Raw genomic sequence first — 18,417 nt, 5'->3', positions numbered from 1 at the left:
ATGATGTTTTTGAGTAAGCTTTGGTACTTGCTTTTCCATTTGGCCAATCCTACTTTTTAAGGAGTTGTTTTCTTCAGTAAATTTTTGTATATCTTTTCCCATTTTTTGTGCTTCTTTTACCAAGCTGTTGACTCTTTTTAATGGTTCTCTTGCATAACTCTTAATTTCCCAATTTTTCTTCTGCCTCTCTTATTTGATTTTTAAAACCCTTTTTGAACTCTTCCAGGAGGACTTTTTGTTTGTTTGGGGTTTTTTTGTTTGTTTTTTCTTTTTAAGCAATTGGGGTTAAGTGACTTGCCCAGGGTCACACAGCTAGTAAGTGTCAAGTGTTTGGTCTGAGGCCAGATTTGAACTCAGGTCCAGGAGAACTTTTTGGACCTAAGACCAATTCATATGTCTCTTGAGTCTTCCACGTGTAGTCATTTTGACACTGTTGTCCTCTTCTGAGTTTGTATTTTCCCTGTCTCCAGAGTAGCTTTTTATGGACAAGACTTGTTTGTTTGTTTTTACCATTTTCCAGCCTATTTCATGACCTTTAAAGTAGAGCTCTCCTCCTGAGGTAGAGGGGGCACTGCCCCACGCTTCTTGCACCAAGAGCTAGGGCCTTTGGGGCTGGAGGCTTCCCTGCTGTGCTGAAGTCACCTAGCCTAATCACTCCTCCTGTACCAGGCCTCTGGAGCTGGCAGTTCACCAGCTACACTGGTCTCTGGGCCTGCCAGGCCTGGCCAATAACCTGATGCACCATGGTTAGAGGTCTCACAGCTGGCCCACTGTGTTGTTGGCCTGTTTACCTCCGATGTACCTCAGTTACTGATCTGTGCTGGGGCTCTGGGTCTCCCACTGACTTGCCCAGACATCACCTGCACTGGGCTGCACTCCCGTTTTCACCCAAGGGAGAAAGACCTTTCCTGCAGTCCTTCTAAGTTACCTTGAGCTAGAAAAGTGTTTTACCCCATCTTTATGTGGGTTTGATTTAAAATTGCTTCAAGGGAAATTGGGGAGAGCTCAGGCAACTTCTTTTTATCCACCATTTTGGCTCTGCCTCCCATCCTTGCAGTTCTAGGAACAAAACACTTAATCTTCCAGCTCCAGGCATTTTCTCTCACTATGGCCTATGAATAAAGAGCTTTCCCATTTTATCTCTGCCTAATGCCTTCCCTGGCTTTCTTTAAATCTCAACTAAAACCCCATCTTCTACAAGAAACCTTACCCTCGATGAATATCAAAGAGATAAATGTCAACCAATATCCCTAACAAATATCACAAAAATGTTAAATAAAATATTGGCAAAGAGTAGTCTACAGCAATATGCCAAAAAAAAGATGATACATTAAAACCAGGATCAATACATACCAAGATAAAGGATTAGTCCAATATCTGAAAAACTATGAATAAAACGTTGTCGTTCAGTCATTTTAATGACACCTAATTCTTTGTTACATCATTTGGGGTTTTCTTGGCAGAGATACTGGAATGTTTTGCCATTTCACTTTCTAGCTATTTAACAAATAAGGTACCACAACTTGTTTAGCCACTCCCCAATTAATGGCATTCACTCAATTTCTAATTCTAATTCACCACAAAAGGAGTGGCTATACTTTTGTATAGGTAGGTCCTTTTTCTTTTTCTTTGATCTCTTTGAGGTACAGACCTAGTAAAAGTATTGCTAAGTAAAAGGGTATGAACTGTTTTATACCTCTTTGGACATTGTTCCAAATTGTCCTCCAGAAGACCTGGACAAGTCCACAGCACTACCAACAGTGTATTAGTGTACCTATTTTTCCATATCTCTTCCAGCATTTTGGTATTTGTTATTTTAATTCGCACTTCTCTCATTATTAGTGATTTCAATGATATTTTTTTCTATGAAAATTGACAGCTTTGATTTCTTCTTCTGAAAGCTACCTGTTTATATACTTTATCAATTGGGGAATGGTTCTAATTTTTATAAATCTGGCTCAATTCCCTATATTCTTGAGAAATGAGACCTATATCCAAGAAATTTGGGGTAAAAATTTCTCTCTGCTTTCTTCTTAATTTTTGTTGCATTAGTTTTGTCTCAGCAAAAAAAATTTCAATTTCCTATAATCAAAATTATCCATTTTATCTCCTGTGATCTCATTTGGTCATGAACTGTTCTGTTATCCATAGATCTGACAGGTAATTTTTTCCATGTTCCACTAATTTGTTTATGAGATCACCCTTTATGTCTAAAACACGAACATTTTGACCTTATCTTGATACGCTGAGATGCTGGTCTATACCCAGTTCCTGCCAGACTTTTTTCCCCCTGCAGTTTTTTTTTAATCAAATAGTGAGTACTTGCCCCAATAATATGGATCTTTGAGTTTATCAAATATTAGGTTACTACACTCATTTACTTCTGTATTTTGTATATCAAATCTATTCTACTGATCAACAACTCTATTTCTTGTCCAGTCTAAGGCTGTTTTGATGATTAACATTTTGCAAAATACATACTTTGAGATCTACTACTAGTAGGCTGTCTTCCTTCACTTTTTATTGGTTGTCTTGATATTCCTGATAGTTTATTCCACCAGATGAATTTTATTTTTTTTTCTAGCTCCATAAAATAAATCTGTGGTAGGCTGATTGGTATGGCACTAAATAAGTGAATTAACTTAGGTAGTTAACTGTCATTTTTATTATACTGCCTTAGCCAATACCTGAGCAACAAATATTTCTCCAATTATTTAGATCTGTTATTATTTTGCAAAAAGTATTTTGTAATAATGTTCATATAGTTCCTAGGTATGTCTTGGCAGGTAGACTTCTAAGTATTTTGTAATGTGTACACTGTCAACAGGGTTCTGTTGGTAACATATAGAAATGTTGATTAGTTTATTTTATATCCCACAACTTTGCCAAGTTTAATTGTTTTGACTAGACTGTTAGTTGATTCTCTATGTATAACAATTCATCATCTTCAAAGAAACTGATAGTTTTGTTTCCCCACTGCCTATTCTGATATCTTCAATTTTTTCCCCCTTTCTTATTGCTACAGCTAGCATTCCTAGTATGTAATAATGGTGATAATGGATATACTTGCTTCACCTCTGAAAACATATTTTCATGTCAGTCATACTGTAAAAGAAAACACAGCTGCACAAAAACTTGAAGCTTGGAACGTGTCCTTCTCCACTTCCCCATTCCACCCCAGGAGCAAAGCCCAACATAAAAATAAAGTTAAAAGTCAATAGGTTAGAAAAATGAATAAACAAAAAAAGAAGCTCCCCATAGGAAGTTACTATGGTGACAAGGAAGATCAAACTCAGAAGAAGACAAGAAAGTCAAAACTGCTACATCCAAAGCCTCAAAGAAAAAACTGATTGGTCTCAGACCCAAAAAGAATTTCTGGAAGAGCTCCCTTTTTTTTTTTTAAATCAAGTATGAGAGGAAGAAGAAAAACTGGTAAAAGAAATGAGAGTGATGCAAGAAAATCATGGAAAAAGTCAAGCACTTGGTAAAGGAGGCACAAAAAATGCTGAAGAAAATAGCATCTTAAAAAACAGAATAGGCCAAATGGTAAAAGAGATACAAAAATATGCTGAAGAGAAGAACTTAAAAAGAATTGGTCACATGGGAAAAGAGGCACAAAAAAATCACTAAAGAAAAGAACTCCTTAAAAAGTAGAACCAGCCAAATGGAAAAGGTGGTACAAAAGGTACCCTATTTTATTTTTAAAATTTCTTCATCAATATTCATTAGGAAAATTGATCTATAGTTTTTTTTTCTGTTTTCATTCCTTGCGGTTTAGGTTTCAACAGAATTCTTAAGTCTTCCAAAGTTCATTTTCTTTACAATATTATGGTTATTGTATAAACTGTTCTGGTTCTGCCCATTTCATTTTGCATCAATTCACACAAATCTTCCCAGGTTTTTCTAATACAATCCCTATGACATTCATATACCATAACTTCTTCAGCCATTCCCAAATTGATAGGCAACCCCTCATTTTCCAATTCTTTGATACCACAAAAAAAAGCTGTTCTTAATATTTTTAAACATGAGTCATTTTATTCTTTCTTTCATCTCTTTTGGGTATAGACCCAGTAGTGGTATTTATATGCCAAAGAGTATGCATAGTTTAATAGCCTTTTGGAAAAAATTCTAAATTACTTTCCAGAATAGATGAGACAGTTCACAGTTCAACAACTGTTTCTGCAACTTATGGTGTCCCAGTATTTCCCAGGATTCTGAGAGGATAAGTCACCTGTCCAGAGTCACATCAGTGGCATTTGTCACAAGTGAGATGTGGACGCTAGGTTCTCCAGAATCAGACATCCGCTCTCTATTCACTCTGCTATCCTATAATTGTTGTTAATAATAACTCATAATTTCTATAGTGTTGTACCATTTGAAAACCCACTGGGGTAGGGAATAGGGATTGGAACGGCCCTGAGATATCATTTGTATAGCTAACCCCTTTCTACCAACCTTTCTACCAATAAAGGTCAGCACCTTCAATTTTTTGTGTACTCATAACTGGGGACATCAGGAAAGGCCTCAGGCAGCATGTGGCACCTGCTTTGAAGGAAAGTTGTGATTCTCAGAGTTGGGAATAGAGATGAAATGCCTTCTAAATTAATTATAGGTGACTCCTTGTGCAAAGTCAGGAAATAGAATGTTGTGTAAGAGGAAAAGGTACAGGACAGTTTGACTGGAAAACAGTATGTGAAGGGGACTGATATGAAATAAGAATGGAAATATAGTGGATATCAGTTTGTATGAGACTTCAAATGTCAGGCTTACAATTATGGATTTTATCCTAGGGTCATTAGAAAGGCATTGAAGATTTATTTTTTTAGGGGTCATGGTGTGACATCATCAAATTCATGTTTTAGAGAGATCAACTTGGCAGCTGTGTGCGGGATGGACTGGAGTGAATCAGTAACCAGAACAATTGCTTATAGTCACAAAACTGGTAAGTGGCAGAGCTTGGACTTCTGCCTTTAGAGGAAAGGACTTTTTTTCAAAAGCTGCAGTATGCTAGTAGAAGGAGAACCTTTTTTCCCCTTTAAAGATAGAACAATGGATAATATTTTATGAGATACTTCATCTTTTCAAATGTATACCAGTTTTGTACTCTCATGATTTTTTTTTTCTGGTTTGTTTCTGTGTGACCTGAAATTGATTCTTTTTTACTTCCTCTGTTTTTATTCAGAGATATTTCATAGAGGGTGTCATACCATGATCAGCCAGTGCTCTGCTCAAAGGAATGTAAATTTTGATCACTGAAACTGGGCAGTTAGGGTTTATGGGCTAGATTTCTTTTCTTAAGGACCTTGCCTTAAAACCAAATCACTCCGGCTATAATTGACTGGCTAACTGTAGGTCCCAGGTGAAGCCCCACTTGTTCATTGTTTGGGCCCTGACTGGCTCAGTGTGAACATAAATAGCAATTGTTTCTCTTTTGGCCAGAAACCCTGAAGGTCTTTCCCTTTCAGATTTTTTTTTTAATTGGTAAAAGAGGCTATTCTCTTACCTACCCTCAATCACTGAATAGGTGTTGCCTCAGTCAAACTGAGACCTGGTTCTTTAAATTGTTTGGTAGAATTTGCTTGAAAATTCATATTGTGCTGTTTGTGTTTTTTTTTTTCCTTAGGGAGCTCATTTGATGGCATATTCAATTCCTCTTTCTAAAACAGGGTTGAGCGTTCTATTTTTTTTCCTGTTAATCTGGGCAATTTATATTTTTGTAAATATTCCCCCATTTCACTTAGATTGTTAATTTTGTTGGCATATAAATGGGCAAAATAGCTCCTAATGATTGCTTTAATTTCATCTTCATTGGTTATGTAATCACTCTTTTCATTTTTGACACTGATAATTTGATTTCATTCTTTCTTCAGTAACAAATGGTTTTGGAAAGGAAAATGGACAACCATTCAAGTATCTTTGTCAGGAAAACCCAAAATGGGGTCATGAAGAGTTGGATATGACTGAAACAACTGAACAACCACTACCAATGGTTTATTTTATTGTTTTGTTCATAAAACCATCTTCTAATTTTAAAATTCAATGGTTTTTTTGAGTTTCAATTTTATTCATTTCTCCTCTGATTTTGAGAATTTCTTTTTTGGTGTTTAATTTGGAATTTTTACTTTGTTCTTTTTCTAGCTTTTTTTTTCTTAAGTTTTCTCTATTTTATTGATGTAAACATTTAGAGATACACATTTCCCCAAGTATTGCTTTGACTACATTCCTCAAATTTTGGTATACTGTTTCACTGTTATCATTATTTTTAAAGAAATTATTGATTTTTTAATGATTTCTTCTTTGACTCGCTCATTATTTGAGATTAATTTCCTGATTTTTAGTCCATGTTTCCAACACCCCTTATTGAATATAATTTTTACACTGCACATTTGTGAGAGTTTTATGCCTCAATACATGGTCAATTTCTGTGAAAGTGCCATGCCCAGATGAGAAAAAGGGAGGCAGCAATCAAAAGGGGAACAAGGTAAAAATTTCCATTCAATTTTCTCCAGGTTTGTCATATCTAACTTTTCTAAAATTCTGTTCATTTCTTTACCTTCTTTCTTATTTAATGTTTAGATTTCTCTAGGTGTGAGAAAGGTAAATGGAAATCTCCCACTAGTATAGTTTTATTGTCTATTTTCTCATGAAACTCATTCACCTTTTCCTTTAAGAGCCTGGATACTACTTCCGCTTCCGGGAGCCAAGATGGCAGAGTAAAAAGGCAGTTGCTCTTACCCTCCCCTATCAACCGGGGAACAGCAGTGCAGCAGCCCAGCAAAACAGTCTCCCAGTGCCTCAGAAAAATAAGGGAAGCAGCACTACAAAGGGCCGCAGGCACATAAGCACCCTGCAGCATTCATCTGAAAGGAGCTGAAGAAAGCAACCTAAAGTCTTCCTAAAGTCTGAGCCTTGCTAAATCCAGCCCAATACCAGGTAAGCTGTCAGAACCTCCAACAGTCAACCAGGAAGAGATCGTGAAGCCCAGGAGGTAGAGCAGGCAAACACCAACACCTGGGCCTCGAGTGCCTCAGTGAGGGCAGGGGTGGGGGTGGAGGTGGTGGACTCTGGTGGAAACCAGCTCAGAAAACAACCAGGTGCCTTGGCACTCTACCGAAAAGGAATCTCCCAGTGCATTAGCAGAAACTAGGGAGGCAGCACTGCAAGGGGCCCCAGGCAGATAAACACCCTGCAGCAGCCATCTAAAAGGAGGGAAGAAAGCTAAAGGAAAGGAAAAGCAGGCAACCTAGAACTGCCTGAAAGTTCCAGCCTTGCTGATTCCAGCCCAACATGAGGTAAGCTGCCAGAACTCTACAGCCTCCAATTGCTAACATAAGAGGCCCCAGCACACAAAGCCAGTGACCAAGACCTAGGCTCCCAACACAAGAAGCTTGGCTCAGTGCCCTCGGTTCCCCAGAAGGAGAGCTCAATCTCTTTAAAGGCCAGGGAATAAAGAAACACCATGAGTAAAAAGAAACATACCATAGATTCATATTATGAGAAGAGTGAAGATCAAGACAGAAATTCTGAAGAGGACAACATTGTCAACAAACCTACATCTGCAACATCAAAAGGGAATATGAAGTGATCTGAAGCCCAAAAAGCCTTCTTAGAAGAGCTCAAGAAGGATTTAAAAAGTCTAATTAAAGAGGTAGAAGAGTCCTTAAAAAATACGATTGGCTAACTGGAAAAAAAGTACACTGAAGAAAACAAGTCCTTAAAAAGCACAACTGGCAAACTGGGAAAAAAAAGTGCACTGAAGAAAACAAATCCCTTAAAAATACAATTGGCCAACTGGAGAAGGAAGTACAAAAACTAACAGAAGAAAACAATCTGTTAAAAACTAGAATTGGACAAATGGAAACTAATGACTCTATAAGAGAACAAGAATCAGTCAAACAGAAGCAAAAAAATTAAAAAATATATGAAAACATAAAATACTTCACCGGTAAAACAACCGACCTGGAAAATTGATCCAGGAGAGACAATTTAAAAATTATTGGACTACCTGAAACTCATGATGAAAAAAAGAGCCTGGATAGTATCTTTAGGAAATCATAAAGGAAAACTGCCCTAAAGTCCTAGAACCAGAAGGTAAAATAACCATAGAAAGAATACAATGCTCACCACCTCAAAGAGATCCCAAATTGACAGTGTCAAGGAATACAATAGCAAAATTCCAAAATTAACAGATGAAAGAGAAGGTGCTGCAAGCAGCTAGAAAGAAACAATTTAAATATCACCGAACCACAGTCAGGATTACACAGGACTTTGCAGCTTCTACATTAAAATACCACAGGGTGTGGAACATACTATTCCATAGGGCAAAGGAGCTTGGATTACAGCCAAGGATCAACTACCCTGCAAAAATGAGCATGATTTTTCAAGCGAGGAAATGGATATTCAATGAAATAGGGGGCTTCCAAGACTTCCTGATAAAAATCAAAGACCAGAGCTCAACAAAAAATTTGATCTTCAAGTAAAAGATTTAAGAAAGACATGAAAAGGTAAATGGGACAGAAAGGTACAATATGTTGTTAATAAGGGTGGACCGTTTACATCCCTACAAGGGAAGACACTTGCATCTCTTGAGAACTGTATTGTTATTACATTATGTTAAAGAAGTATACATAAAGGGGGTGGATATTAGTTGACTTTGATGTAATGATAAAAAAAAATCTAATCGAGTTAAATGGATCCAAGTAAGTGGATTAGTCTGATCTTAGAAAATGTACTGAGAATGGAGGAGGCAGACAAGGATAAATTATATTACAGGAAAAGACAGAAAATCTTATTACAGCAGAGGGAAAGAAGGGAGGGGGTGAGCACTGTTTGAACCTTACTCTCATCAGATTTGGCTCAAGAAGGGAATAGCATAATCAGTTAGGTATAGAAATCTAACTTGCCCTATAGGCAGTAGGAGTGAAAAGGGGAAAGAAAAGGGAGGGGGGGGAACAGGAGGGAGGGAAGAAGCAGTAAGGCTAAAGGGGAAGAAAAGGGAAAGGGAGGGAAGGACTGAGGAAGGCGGTGGTCAAAAGCAAAACACTAGTGAGAATTTGTACTTACAACTTCACTAATGTGAAAATATGTTTAATAGCAATATAAATGTATAGCATATATATCAGACTGTGCGCTGTCTTGGGGAGGAAGGGGGAGAAAAAATTTTAAACTCAAAAGTATATGGAAGTGATTGTTGACAAATCAAAATAAATTAATAAAATAGAAATTTTTTAAAAAAGAGCCTGGATGCTATGCCATTTGGTGAATATATGTTTAATGCCAAAGGATATAAAAAGGCAGTTATCAGACAAAGTAATCAAAGCTATCTACAATCATGTAAAAAATGCTCTAAATTACTACTGATTACAGAAATGTAAATTAAAACAACTCTGACCTACTACCCCACACCTCTCAGATTGGCTAAGAGGACAGAAAAGGAAAATGACAAATATTGGAGGGAATGTGGGAAAATTGAGACACTAACACTGTTGAAGTTATATACTGATTCAACCATTCTACAGAGCAATTTGGAACTATGTCAAAGGGCGATAAAACTATGCATACCCTTTGACCAAGCAATACCACTTCTAGGCCTGTATCTCAGAGAGATCAAAAACAAAAAGGAAAAGGACATGTATGTACAAAAAATAGTTATAACAGCTCTTTTAGTGGTGGCAAAGGATTGGAAATTGACTAACTGGGGAATGGCTGAACAAGTTGTTCCATATGATTATGATAGAATACTACTGTGCTATAAGAAACAAAAAGCAGGATGCTCTCAGAAAAACCTGGAAAGACTTACATGAAATGATGCTAAGTGAAATGAACAAAATCAGGAAAACAATGTATAATGTAACCTTAAGATGATCAACTGTAAATGACTTAGCTATTCTCAGAAATACAATGATCTAAGACAATTCCAAAGGACTTAATAATGAAAAATTCTATCCATCTCCAGTGAAAGAACTGATGGGAGTCTAAATGCAGATTGAAACATACTCTTCTTTACTTTCTTCATTTTTCTTTTTTTTGTCTTTTCTTTTACAACATGATGAATATGAAAATGTTTTGCATGACTGCAGATGTATAACCTATACAAAATTGCCTCAATAAGGTTGTCCAGGAGGGAGGGAAGGAAAAAATTTGGAACTCAAATATTTTAAAAAACAAATGTTAAAAACTATTTTTACATGTAATGTGGGGAATAAATATTAAATGTAGTTTTAAAAAGAAAAAAAAATAGAAAACAGAAGAAAATGACAAAATGGGAGAGACAAAGTCCCAGAGACAGTCATTTGACTTGCAGATGGAAAGAAACCTGGGAAGCAAGATAGAGGACATGAATACCTACAATGCAGATCATACTGATGCACTGAAATGGGGAGAGGTTAAGATGCTAAAGAAACCTCAAGACAGTGCATTTTTATTTCTCTGTGTACATGTGCACTGGACACTTGGCCACATAGCATGGCAACCCATGAAACAAAAATATAAAATGGTCATTGACTGAAGACCAACAATTATAAGATTAATTTCCTTTCCCATCTGCAGTAACAGTGACAGAAAAGGGGGCAAAAGATGGTAAGAATAAGAATATTTTGTAGGCAATCTGTAAACATTAACCTAAACTCTGATATCTTGAATTCTAGATTCTTATCCAATGACAAAAGAAACAATATACTGAAAAAACTTAAAGACAAAAGGGAAGTTGTAACTACATAGAAAAATGGCTCCCAGGTTCTCACTGGATAGGCAAGTAAAGGAGTCACAAGTTATTGTTATTACACATCCACAAGCTGATAAAACAGTTTTAATTTTGGTAGCCAAAAATTAGAAACAAATTAGTTCAACAACTACGTAATGATTAAATAAATTATAATCTATTATTGATACATGAAAAAAATTACAAATATTAATACAAGTTAACATGGAATATAAAATGAAATAACAGAATGAAGAATCAATATAGATATGATTATACCTAAAGAATAGCAACAAAATTTCATAATGTACAAGAGAAAAACAGCAAACTATGACACAGTAACCACCAATGTCATTATTTTGTTAAAGTTCACATGTTCTTTTAAAACCTTTGTAGCTTATGGTTTTATGTATTAATTTTTAAATGCTGGTTTCTTTCAATGTTTTCTTTTTCTTATTGATAATACTAACTTTCATGCTAATAATGGGGAAATGATGTGGTTGGGTTTTTTTTGGTGGGGATAATGTCACATCAAAGCTCTTGAAGGAAATCTCTTATTCCATAAGATAAATCATTCCTGAAAACAAATTATCTAAATTAAATTTAGGATCAAATTTTGGACAGCACTGAGTGCCAGCAACTAAGCAGTTTGCCTCCTTTAATCTGTAGGCAATAAGAAATCCATGAATTTTTTTTTAAAACAGGAAGTACACATTTTCCAGATTATCATATTACTATATGGCTTTCACAAACTACACAAAAAAAGAGAAGGCTATCTTGTCTGGAAGGCACTAGCAACCCAAAACAAGTATGAAAATAATCACCCCACCAGTGTAGTATGCTGGTAAGGGTTTAACAATCAGTTCTTTGGGGGGAAAAAACGTGTGTAAGTGTATTATAAAGATGTAAGTTCATGTGTTTATTATAAATTTTATTGATATAAATGATGTGTAGCACACAACTTAAATAATAATAAAATACTCAATACTCTTTATTGTAAATTTCCTATAGATAATTAGATTTGGCTAACAGAGTTGCATACCAATCCACTGATATGAGATTTGCAGTTGTACTATATCTTACCCTCATACAAACTATATTAATTAAACTGAAACTTCTTTCAGCTTTAGCACCCCTGATTGCAATAAAGGTAACTATCTTTTTCCTTTTTTTATTTTTTATAGATGCAGGGATTAGAATATAGTTTGATCTTACATTATTATTTACAAAATCCTGAAAACTGTTCAACTCAATTTCATGCTTTAAAATTTCACATAAGTGATACAACTTTTTTTCACCTATACTCCATAGTGAAATTAGTTCGTCATAAGGCCACCTAGATGATTCCAATAAATAATTAAAATGCTTTCACAGTTGTTTCTGCTCAACAAAAGGTAAAAGTTTATGTTGTGAATTACATTTTTAATAACATATTCCTAGGAAGAGTATTAATTTTTAAACTGTTCTTACATGGAATGTCTTTAAACTTAATCAAATCTCCTACTTGAGATTGCTTTCTAGTGCCAATCCTTAGGTTTTCCAAAGCTCTCAGAGTGCATTTGATAGATTTTTGCACTTTCTGAATGTCAGGTGATCTTGACTGTAATGCAGTTCAAATAATGAAAATTCTTCATGAATGTCAATCATTAAGCCTTGCAAGAAATTAGTGTTATCTAATCTCTGTGCCTAACCAGAATAAAGAGGAAAATGCACATATAATAATGCAAGATATGTGAACCAGAGAGTAGTTGCAACTCTTGAACTACATGCTTCCCATATGATCCCAGGACTCAATCACTTTTAACTTCAATTTTAAGTTCTTGAGCTACAGGTTCTAGCTCAGCTTGATTTTTATTAGATTGATGACAATAAATATTATCCAGAATTATTTTTAACTGATTAACTTGTTTTATTTCAGATACTGAAATAGTCAAGTGATAACTATAATCAATGATTTAACTTCATAGCTATTCCAGACTTTCTTCCCAGCATTGTATTAGCACCATCATAATAAAATGCAATTAAGTTTGCTTTCAAATATTCATCATTAAAACCACAATCATTTAAAACAGACATTAACATTTTGAAAATTCATTCTACTGTGGCTGACACCTATTCATTTAAAGCAACAAATAACATTACCAATGTAGGAGCTGACTGAAATGCAGGCTTGTTAAACACTACCAACTAGTTCACACAATTCCTGAAAATATAACAATTAGCCCTCTTGAGCCAGTATGAGCCAGCTCCAGCACACTACTGCCTACCTATCAACAGTATTTTTTCCTGATTTAACTGTAAAATTGGGGAATGGGAGGAATGGGAAATAAACTAGTAAGATAAAGTATGGTCAGTAATGACAGAAAAGCAGAAATGGATAGATAAGTAAATATGAGAAATGGTAAGATAATATATATGGTATGCATAATATATATGTATAATTATAGAATACATATTATATATGATAATGCATATTATATATAATATTTAGGAGAAAATATCAGAAGACAAGCACACAAATAGAGTCAGGAAGAAATGGTAATGGAATAACTTGTCATCACAATGAAAAGAAAAAAGCCAGGTTATAATAGGCAAATAATAGTATTTATCTACACATACATAACTTACCTCTCTTGCAGCACAGTCATGTGGAGCCTCTTCTTTATTTACTTTTCCCTTTGGAAATCCCCAGCCTGATTTTGCTAGATAACCCTGAACCAATAATACCTTTAAAAAAAAACCACACAAATAAATGTAATTCACTGAGGGTTAGCACTGTCTCATTTCTGTATTAAGTATAGTACCTGGCACACACACAGTAGTCACTTAATAAACGATTTGTGACTGATCCACTACAAGAAAAATAAAATATCCTCAACTAAAAACACTGAGTTGTTTGGGAATTTCTCCCCTAAGGTGTCATCAGAAAATCTGAAATGGAATAACTGATTTTCTTAAATCTAAAAATAAAATTACACTGCCAATCAGCAGTGACATGAAAAGACACTCTGTCTGTCTTTTTTTCTCCCTCAGCATTTGCTACTTAGTCCCACTGAACCAAACTATCACAGCCAGGAGACCAGACCATCAAACCAGAGAAAACAAAAAGGTAGGGTGGGGAGAGGGAAGAATAAAAACGTAGCACAAGACTTTAATATCATATAGAATACAATATTATTATTTTAAAACCTAAATTCAGAACATTAATATAACACATATAATACATATATTTGATTAAGCTAAAAAGTTACCTAAGTTCAATGCTAGTAAGCTCACTTACAGTACTGCATATGTCATCTTGACTCTTAATTTCACTCACATTTTCAAGTGTTTCATCAAGAATAATTGCACCATATGTTGGTACTCCCATTTTATATTCCTTCCATTCATCTAAAACTTTCTGTACATCTTCACCTTGAGGCAGTAAAAAAGGACAATGACTGAAGAGTAGAGGTAAGGTCAAGGAAGCCAATTAGTTGTTTCCTTCCCAAAACGCAATATACAAACAAAAGAACAGAACCATTCACGTGAACTATACTTTTTTTATTCTGTGAAGTGATCTTTAAAAGGTTCACTCTTGAATCCACCATGGTGTTTTTTCTCATTATGTTCTAAGAAGATAGATAGATATCATGGTACATCTGAGATACTAAAAGAAGAAAAGGAAGGCTTTCAAAGAATTAATGAAGGTTTATTTAATATCCTACTACTTTGCTAAAATTATTGTTTCAAGTAACTTTTCCATTGAATCTATAGAATGTTCCAAGTATATCATATCATCTGCAAAGAGACAGTTTTATTACGTTATTGCCCATTCTGATTCCTTCAATTTACTTTTCTTCTCTTACTGCTACTGCTAGCATTTCTAATATAATATTGAATTATATCGGTGATAATAGGCATCCTTGTCTCACTCCTAATCTTATTAAGAAGGCTCCTAGCTTATCTCTATTACAAATAGGTATTGCTGATGGTTTGAGGTAAATGCTTCTTAACATTTTAAGGAAAAATCCATTTACACTTAGGCTTTCAAGTGTTTTTAATAGGAATGAGCATTTTTATATAAATCATCAGCATTTTTATATATCATCAACAAAACCCTGTAAGAAGAGACAGTAAGATAAACCCCATGTAAAATACCTGTAGATTATATAAAATACCTGGAAGTATACTTTTTAAGACAAACCCAAGAACTACATGAACATAATTATAAAACACTCTTTATACAAATAAAGTTAGATTTAAATAATTGGAGAAATATTAATTGTTCATGGGAGACAATTTTACCTAAACTAATCTGCTTATGCAATGCCATCCCAATTAAATTACCAAAAATTATTTCATTGAGCTAGAAAAATAATAATAAAATACATCTGGAAGAACAAAATGTCAAGAATATCAAAGGAATTAATGAAAAAATAAAGGAAAGAGGTTTAGCAGTACCAGACCCTTAAGCTATATTATAAGGCAATAATTATCAAAACTATCTGTTACTGGCTAAGAAAAAGAAAGGTGAATTAGAGAAACAAAGTAGACATACCACACAGTAGTAAATGATTACAGTAACCTTGTGTTTGACAAATGTGAAGATCTGAGTTTCTGGGATAAGAATACAGTATTTGGTACAAAAAAAATTGGTTGGGAAAACTGGAAGGCAGGCTGGCAAAAACTGGGTATAGATCAATATCTTACAAGATCTACCTAGATAAGGTCAAAATGGACCCATGACCTAGATATAAAGGGAGATAACATAAGAAAACTAGAATAACATGGAACTTATTATGGACTTACAGACAGGAGAAGAATTTATGAATAAACAAAAGATAGAAAGAATTATGAGACGTAAAATGGATAATTTTGCTTACATTACATTAAAAAGGTTTTGTACAAATAAAACCAATGTAGCCAAGATTGGAAGGTAAGAAGAAAATTGGGAGGAAATTCCTATACAAACTTTCTCAGATAAAAGTCTCATATCTTAAATATATAGAGAACTTTGTCAAATTTACAAGATGCGTCATTTCCCAAAGGATAGGAACAGACAGTTTCTTGATGAAAAAATCAAAGCTATGTATAGTCACATGAAAAAATGTTCTAAATCATTACTGATTTGAGAAACGCAAATTAAAACAACTCTGAGATACGACCTCACACCTGTCAGATTGGCTAATATGACAGAAAAGGAAAATGACAAATATTGGAGGGGATATGGGAAAATTGGGACATTAATGCACTGTTGGTGGAACTCTGAACTGATACAGCCATTTTGCAAAGCAATTTGGCACTATGCCCAGAGTTAGAAAACTGTCATAAAATCTTTGACCCAGCAATACTACTGTTTCCCAAGGTGATCAGAGAAAAAGGAAAAGAACTTATGTGTTCTAAAATATTTATAGCAGCTATCTTTGTGGTGGCAAAGAAATGGAAATAGAGGAGAAGTATATCAACTGAGGAAAAGCTGAACAAGCTATGATATATGGTTGTGATGGAATGCTATTATGTTGGTAAGAAATGATGTTGATTTTAGGAAAATACAGAAAGACTTGCATGAAGTAATGAAAAGTAAAATGAGCAGAACCAAAAGAACATTCAGTAATAGCAATATTATTCAAAGAATAATTTTGAACCATCAAGTTATTCCACGTACCATACATACTCATATCAACTCTGAAGGACCTACGAAGGAAGACACTATCCACCTCCAGACAAATAACTTATAAACAGAAGTATGCACAGTATGGTTTTACATGTATTTATAAATCTCATTAAATTGTGGCCTGTGTGGGGTGCAGAGGAAAGGAGGAAGACAGTTTGGAACTTGAAATTAACAAAAAAATTTAATTAAAAAAAAAGAATTAATGTAGACCCTCTAAAATAGGAATTCTTAAATTTTTCGTGTCATGGAAGTCCTACAGCAGTCTAGTGAAGGCTGGGAACCCCTTCTCAGAATGTTTTAAATGCATAAAATACATGAGAACACAAAGGAAAACAATTATAATGAAATGGAATTATCAATTTTTTAAAAAAGTAAACAGACCCCAAGATAAAAACCTCTGATCTATGAGGAAGTATGGATAAAAAAGTACACTGGATAAGAAGTCATGGAGAAATGATAATCTGCATTATTAGATGAAGGACCTACACTGATAAATGCACAGCTACTTCAAATTATCCAAATATTTTCCTTTGAAGAAGGCTCTAAAATGACCAGGTTATTGTTAACTCCTGCAGATTTCAACATGACAACAAAGTAACAAATTCTGTAAGACAGATTCAGCTTCAGACTCCTAAGAGGATACAAGCATATTCTCAAATATGTAAAAAGTATCCTCTTAGACATTATTTTTCAGGTACATAAGGCTACAAATCTCAAAAAACAAAACAAAACAAAAAAACTCTCAAAGTCCTCCAGGTGGACAAATTCCAAAGAAGTCTCAGAAGCTGAACCCTACCTGCCACCCGACAATCAGATGGTAAAGGCACAGTACCAAGAGCAAAATCCTAGCAAAATGAATGAATCTTTCACTCCTAACATAGTCCTTAGCTAAATATGACAGAGAGAACTTGAAGATTTGAGGTCCTTTTTAGGTGGGCCAAAATCAACTATGGGAAATATTCTAGGGTCCTGCTCCTTGTTTTATGGAAAAAAAACAGGGCAGATATAACTCACATATTTTAAGGTTTATAATTCTCAATTCAGACATACTTAATTTTTTAAGCACATTAAATACCATCATCTATCTCATCAACAATGAATGTAGTGAATAACTTATAGTATTATTTTCTTATTTAATCTTGTGATCATTTCTTCATATTATAAAAACCAATAGTGAAATTACTAAAAATAAATTTATTGGGGACTTAAAGAAAAAAGTATCAGTACAACAAATAGTGAGTATTCAGGTTCTAAAAGAAATTAGGTCAAATCTTAGAGAAATCAGGTGGCAGAAAACAATTTAATAAAAATAAACACAACCTACACCACCAGCTATCAATATTCATTCTCAGATGCGTCATTCCTATGACACTGGTAAATGAGAATAGTACAGGTTAAAATTTGATAAATCAACTTATCTACAATAACATTTAAAAATATATAAACTTTAAAAAGAAGAAAAATTACTTCCAAATAGGTGTGCCTGCGTAATTATTTTTTCTATAATATTTTAGTATACTTATACACCAGGTAGTTAAGCGTATCCACTGATTTTCTAATACAAATACCAGGACCTTCTTATCAGTAGACTAGCTTGTAGAAAACCCAAAGAAGAACAAAGGAAATTACGTATGTAGAAGTAAAACATAAGAGCGATATCAATATTAACATTATTATCTGTTCTCATTGTAGGGAAAACTATGAAATTTGGATGGTAAAATAACCACAATGTAATTGATAAAAAGAAACTATAACTTAAACCTAGTCAACTCGTACTTGTTCAAATTCTTTGCCTCCCTAATCCTAAATCACTGTTCTGGACAATCAAAGGATGGGATAACAAAAGAAGGCATAACTTTTATTATCTCCTTATTTTTCTCCTTGCTAACCACCAATTTAAAATGTATGTATACATATATGTGTGTACACATGTGTATGTTTCTAACTACATATTTATATATGTGCATGTACATATATACATATACATACATATACACCCCCCAATTTATGAGTGAAGATGTTAAACCATTTGAAATTGTTTAGAAATTACTCTTTATAT

At 34.4% G+C, this 18,417-nt stretch overlaps 1 protein-coding gene and 1 pseudogene across 6 annotated transcripts in view; both read right to left on the bottom strand.

Annotated features, from left to right (window-relative positions):
• DCP2 (decapping mRNA 2) overlaps nucleotides 1-18,417 on the bottom strand; it is an 81,897-nt gene that overhangs the window by 44,887 nt on the left and 18,593 nt on the right. For all 6 annotated transcript variants that reach the window (XM_078152824.1, XM_078152825.1, XM_020980076.2 and 3 more), the window contains 2 exons: nucleotides 14,022-14,149; nucleotides 13,331-13,429 (listed from right to left, as the gene is read on the bottom strand). In XM_078152824.1, the coding sequence (XP_078008950.1) occupies nucleotides 13,331-13,429; nucleotides 14,022-14,149 (227 nt within the window). The remainder of the gene's footprint in view (nucleotides 1-13,330; nucleotides 13,430-14,021; nucleotides 14,150-18,417) is intronic.
• LOC144457173 (E3 SUMO-protein ligase KIAA1586 pseudogene) lies at nucleotides 9,258-13,323 on the bottom strand (annotated as a pseudogene).

Source organism: Phascolarctos cinereus, unplaced genomic scaffold, assembly GCF_003287225.1.
Source record: "Phascolarctos cinereus isolate Bilbo 61053 unplaced genomic scaffold, phaCin_HiC Scaffold_4;HRSCAF=312, whole genome shotgun sequence".
Lineage (NCBI taxonomy): Eukaryota > Metazoa > Chordata > Mammalia > Diprotodontia > Phascolarctidae > Phascolarctos > Phascolarctos cinereus.
The sequence above is the reverse complement of the archived record's forward strand: the minus strand, read 5'-3'. Positions and strand labels throughout refer to the sequence as shown.